Genomic DNA, 6444 nt, shown 5'->3' on the forward strand with positions numbered 1-6444 from the left:
CACACACACACACACACACACACACATACACACATATATATATATTTTTGCAATTAAAAAAAACATCTGTAAAAAAAATAGCAAAGCTTACTGGTCATGTTGTGTAGTGTAGCCAAATTTATTATTATTATTTTTTTTTCTACCTTAAGGTGAAATTAAAAGAGGCGTTCAAGTTAAAGTAGGCCAGGGTCGGTTGGCCACCTTGTGTATTGCCTTAATTTTCAGAAATATGCGTTACTGTTGAATGTGTATGGCATGCCAAATCTTTAATGGTGAAACATAATTAATGTTCTGAACATCTAATCTATTCCACCGAAATGTAACATTGTATTTGTTTCTCAATGACATCAGTCTCACACTGTAGGCTACAATCCTTGCCATTTTTAACAATGAATTGCTTACAAAGCACTAAGATATTTAGAGTCTGGACTGGGTAGCGAATCAGAACAACTTGATGAAAGGATTTCCTAATCCGTAAGATCCGAAATGTGTTTCAATAATAACTGTAGCTTTTGATTCCGAAGTGCTGCGTAAAGTTTTGGACATATGGTCTATATGTTTCACGTGATGGATTAATAATTAATAATGCGCCCACTGGTTTTGCCTCTTCTCGGGTTCTTTCTGATTAAGTGTAAATCGTTAAGTAAACTAACAAAAACATTCGTACACATACGAAACACATTACACTGTGTTTTGCTGAATTCTCTCTGTTTTTATAGCAGTTCTTTCTGCACATGCTGGCTGCAGCGGAAAGTGGCCCACGAGGTCACATTACGGAGAGGTTTTAGCAAGGACTTAGCACAGTTCAGAAGGTTATAGTATTTGACCACAGTGTGCTCTAGTCCAGTGCAATTATGATCAGTCTCCGAGGCATGCTGTACACCACGCCCTTACACTTTAAGACTTAAACCAGAGAAAACGTAAACTCTTATTTTGAATATCTTCAACACAGCCGCCATATTAGAATACTGATAGAATACGTTCATGTGTTCATGAGAGAGGACGTTTGGCTGAACTGATGCTGCCAGTTCCAGTAAGCCTATATGTGCACTGCATTGGCATTCATGTGGTATTTGTAAACATGTTTTGACGTAATAGCATTAATTGACATGCACTATTAAAGTAGAAGGGTTTGTTGTAAAATACATGTCTTCCTCTGAAATTTAGGCGATTGTGTCCTCAAGCAAGTCCACGGTAATAAATGTGATTGCTTCCAGCGGCCTTGCCTCCTCGTTCAGACTCACAGCAGAGGCAACTGCTGGTACAGCGAATCGGGCGAGAAATTACTTGGTAGCATCTGGAGAGCAATTAGGTCATAATTTGGTTATTACCATGCCCAATTCTCTGTCAGATATGAAGCTGGATATTTCCATATTTGACACAAGGCAGTCGAGCTTGGTATGCACTCTTGTCCCTGCGTACTCTTTGTTTAGTCTGATTTGTGAGCGTGCATGCGGAGTGTCCCCTACATCGCAGAGAGTACGTTCTGTTACTCTTGAGGGATTGCACAGACGTATTGTTTATTTATATTGCAGGCACCCTCATATGCTGCGTGATGCATGATGTTTGGCTCGTGTTTGTTCATCTCACTTTGTCAACAACACGTAATGCTGATGCTGAATGATAACCTGGGCCTCTTTTCTGTGCTGTGTTTTGTCTACTCAGACGCTTGCGGCCTGTCAGATGCTGCACACATCGAGAGCCTGCAGGAGAAGTCTCAGTGCGCCCTGGAGGAGTACGTGAGGAGCCAGTACCCGAACCAGCCCAGTCGCTTTGGCAAGCTTTTACTGCGACTGCCTTCTCTCCGCACTGTCTCTTCGGCTGTAATTGAACAGCTGTTCTTCGTTCGCTTGGTAGGTAAAACTCCCATTGAAACCCTCATCAGGGATATGTTATTATCCGGGAGCAGCTTCAACTGGCCCTACATGTCCATTCAATGATCCGAATGAGCGAGTGAAACAAAAAGACTAAAGGACCAAAATTCTGCAAGCCCTTTCAAGAAGACTATATATATAGGACCTAATTCCTGACCACTTAAGAAGACACTTTTTTGTCTTCTGGGACCGAAATGGAATATGTAATGTACAAAGATTAAAGAACTGGACGTACTCCCGTGTAAATCCATCGCCGTCATCAAGAACACTCTCCATTTTGTAAAATACTAGTCTTTATTTTCATTTTCTTTTCTTTTCTTAACAAAATACGTACAAATAAAATGAAGAACATCATATTGCGCAGTAAATGAGCGAGACTTAGCGGGAAAGAAATTTCCAAGCAATTATAAGAAATGTCCTGTGTCTATGTATCTCTGTTTTGTATTTTTTCTGGTTCTAAACCAGTTTTTTTCTGTGATTCTATACTAATGATTTTTGATATAACCTTTTGCTTCTTATAATGAGTGCGATATATGTTGTTGAAGATATGTTCTCCAAGAATTAAAATTGAAGTGAGAATTTAAAAATAAAGAAAAACATTAGACAAATAAGACACAGTCTAATCGCAATGACAATTTCACTGATGGTTGAACCTTCCCCCACTTGATGTTATGGACATGCAACTTCGGCAAATCTGACCTCATGGACATTTTAAGGAGAGGACACCGGTGAAACTTTTTCTTGGTCGTATGTGTGTGCGAGTGTGTGTGTTGAGTCAATCATCAGTCAGAGATAAAAGACATGAAAAATCAAAAGCACTTTTAATATATCATTTTCAAATACATTTTGTTTGTTTCGTCTTGATATTTTCGCTATTTCTTTTTTTTATTGGATGTTGCCTTTCATTTTTGCTTAATCATGATATGCCTGTGCAGAAGGGTCGCGTGAAGTTGTGTGATGGTGACTATACTATTAAAAAGGAAATAGGCAACACTGTCTCGCTCTCAGCAAATTCAATGTTCTTCATGCTATTAATGAGCTGTTCTAATTGCGGGTATTTGGGATGTGCTTTTACATTATGCATATTTCTGTTTGCTAAGGAAGGTCAACGAAAACACATAGGTTTGTCTCATTTTTGTTGGGCTGACTTGTATGTTGACACAAAATATCAAGCCCGTCAAGAACAGTTTTGAAATACTGTAAAACCTCTATAAGCAGAATGCAAGCATTTGATTACTTTTGGAGGCATATTTATTCTCTGTGCGTTTTGGTGAGCACGTGCGTTTTATATTATCTGGAGTCCCCGTAGATTTCTGTGACGTTGCTACCGACTGGTTCAAAGATCTATGCCTGTTTCAGCGCATTAATGTTTAATATTTTTCCCAGGCTGAACTGAAAGGCTTGCTCATAGTCAAAGAGAAGATATAAAGAAATACCGTCCCTCTCTAATAAGGCAATGAGGGCTTCTTCTTCTATCACCACAGTTTTAAGAAACGAAGTAGAGGGGAAAAGAAAACAAATCCATCAAAACTCGCAGACTATAATTACTTTGAGGTGATCGCGAACGGATCTGTGTTAGGACAGATGTTTTCACTAGGAACGCAGCAGCAGTTATATGTGCGATCAATCTAAGATATGTATAATGCCGCATGTAAGCCGGTCGATAGGAGCACTAAATGTGATGTATTGTACCGAGATAGAGAGAAATTCATGTGCAGCCTCATATGATTGGTTAGAACCACGAAAGGAAATCACTTGATGCTCAGATGTGCGCGAGTGTCCTTCATGTGCACGTAAATACCTTTCACGTGTGAAGTTTACGGTGGGAAGGAGGCGTGTTTTTATAAGTACAGTGACAAGAACTTTCGCTGACCCCAATGTCACTGATTTTTTTTACCGAGCGCTAATCTTGTCTACTCAAGCAAGTTCGTTATACGCTGATTCCCATAAAAAGAGCATGGCATAGGCTAATCACAAAAATAAAGTGCGGGTTTGGCCATGCCCTAATTATTCGTGATTCAGACGAAGCGTTGACATGTTTCATATAAGTAATAATAAGCGAAAGAATATTTTCGCTTATAGCGCCCTTAAAAGCGATCAGTGGTTCAGCAAGTGAGATGGATTCAAAGGGACTTTCAAGAAGCCACATAGACAAAATATCCTTCTCTGTTGTATTTTTATTCGAAATATATATATTCGATGGGGAAGATTCATAGTATAGTGTTCATTTCATCACATGATCTTTGGAGGGGCAATTAGCTTGATGATGAAGTTAACGATCATATGTGCTTTATTTTTGCATCGCCTTTCCCACCATGTAGCCTATAGGCTATTAGCGCTGTAAAAAGAATTTCTATCAGAAAAAAAAGTCAAATGCAGGCGAGGCCATATATTTTTGTGACTATGTCTAATTGCGCATTCTTTGAGTTAAATATGGTTAGGTTAGGCTATTAGAAAAAAATGCAATGCACACGGGAATTCTGCTGATTTTATGGAGGTCAAGTAGAGAGACTTTGTTGCTAGAAACCAGGCATTTTCACAAGACTAGCTATAAATGTGTGGCGATATAGTCAATGTGCTGTCGATTTTTAAATCAAAGTCAGTAGGCCTGGAATTACCTAAATATGACAACAAAGGCAAGTGTGCCCTTGTTTACTTATATAATGCTTCGACTAAAATGTTGACCATTGCATTGAGTTGAAACTTAAAACACGTACATGTTCAGCAGTAATGAGATCAAAATGCCTGAAGATTTTTTCCCTCTATTTCGCGGGAAATAGCAGAATAAGAGGAACACGTTCTATTGAGATTTACATTTGTTGGACTTGAGGCTATATAAAGCAATAGTTGCTAAAGACTGAATTCGTGCCATGTGTTCCTAATTAACAAAGCAACATTTATCCATAAAAGAACATGAATCATATGCAACAAGAAAAAGTCTATTCTAGTCTCTGTTTGAGATGCATGTCAGTATATGTTGTGTAGGCTACTGCACGATTTTTGAATTTAGCCTTCGTTATTTTATTTTCCACGTCGATTTTAAATGCACATGATCTCATAATCTCAGTGGTTTTAGTCGATTTCTTCACTTAGATCTAAAGTGGGTTAGGAGGTTAGCATGGCAGTTTTACCTCACGAAAAGGACTACCAAATGACTCAGACACATACCGTTTTCCTACAGAAAATAAATAGACACTGCGGGCTTGGAATGTAACAGCTGTTAGCTTAGTCGCGCTTGACTGAGGTACGAGTGTTTATCTGACACATTTAGGATATTGGGACATAATTTATGGTTTTTGATGTTGTCTGTGTGGAGGGGAAGAACAGAGACTTAAAAATGTCTAGATATTTGTGTTATATCGATCTGGGACTTTGGTCATCACACTGATATAGGCCTGTTCAAAGTAAGCTAAATTTGTGTTGTTTCGTTTCATTTATTAACTGTAATGTGAATGGGACTTGACATCGTTTTATTTATATGCTATGCTTAGACTTGTTAATGTGACTACTTGTACTATCTACCATCTATCTATCTATCTATCTATCTATCTATCTATCTATCTATCTATCATATATCTATCTATCTATCATATATCTATCATCTATCTATCTATCTGATGTTATGTTGATAAAGTATAGTGTTAAATTCAAGTGAAAGGTGATGTAGGGGAGTTGATGTTTAAAAAAATATTGTTTTAAAATCTTTGGCATTTTTTCAATTTAATTACACAAATTGCCTGTTTACATTATGCCACAGAGGGCATATGCAGGCTATGACGATACATTTGTGTTAACATTCTCAGTGATCACTGCATAATTCTACGTCCACAGGGCTCCCAGCAAGCTTAAGCCATGGATCAAATCCAACACAACAGGATATAAAATATCCCCAGTTGTGAACGTAACATAAGGCGACGCCTGTGCTTGCATGTGTGTGCGTGCGTGCGTGACTTCGTTGAACCATAGAGTTTTGTTGTATGTGTGTTCCACTTCGAGAGTGTGTGTGTGGTCGGGCCTGGTGTGAGGTATAGGGAGGCGAGAAAGCACAGATCGCTGTGTAAGCGATCCCTTTGTGTTGATTTAGGTAGACGTTTGCTGTATATAACGTTCAAGGCTGATAATATCATTGCCTCGCCAGATAAATAAAGCTTTGGCCAAACCATCGGGTCAGCTATCGATCCCTTCTGCGTGCAGAGAGAAAGGGAATGAGACGGCACAGGGACAGAGAAAAAGAGGGGGGTCTCTTATTAGCATTCCATACCCATGACCGACCACTGACAAGTAAAAGAGATATCTAGCTCAACGCCATACATCTCCTGCTTTGCATACTTTTCATTGCATAATAAAGTTCATTAGGCTTATTGTCAATGACAAGCAACGGGGAAATGGAACAAAAATACAAATAAATCTACGTTTGTATTTTCATTATATTATTATAATAAATGTAAATGTAAATCATTTGTTTTCTGAGTGTAAATAACAATAAAAAAAATACGTTTTAGATGGGAGATTTGGGTTGGGGAGGGGGGGGGGGGGGGACGGTTTAAAGTTATTTTAAATTTTTTTAATT

General features: G+C 38.5%; 1 protein-coding gene across 2 annotated transcripts in view; it reads left to right on the top strand.

The window, feature by feature from the left end:
• LOC107567418 (nuclear receptor subfamily 2 group F member 1-A) overlaps positions 1-2687 on the top strand; it is a 7250-nt gene extending 4563 nt beyond the window's left edge. For both annotated transcript variants that reach the window (XM_016253094.1, XM_016253095.1), the window contains exon 3: positions 1666-2687. In XM_016253094.1, the coding sequence (XP_016108580.1) occupies positions 1666-1940 (275 nt within the window). In that variant the 3' untranslated portion in view covers positions 1941-2687. The remainder of the gene's footprint in view (positions 1-1665) is intronic.
• Positions 2688-6444: the final 3757 nt, after the last annotated feature.

Source organism: Sinocyclocheilus grahami, unplaced genomic scaffold, assembly GCF_001515645.1.
Source record: "Sinocyclocheilus grahami isolate Dianchi unplaced genomic scaffold, SAMN03320097.WGS_v1.1 scaffold1157.1, whole genome shotgun sequence".
NCBI lineage: Eukaryota > Metazoa > Chordata > Actinopteri > Cypriniformes > Cyprinidae > Sinocyclocheilus > Sinocyclocheilus grahami.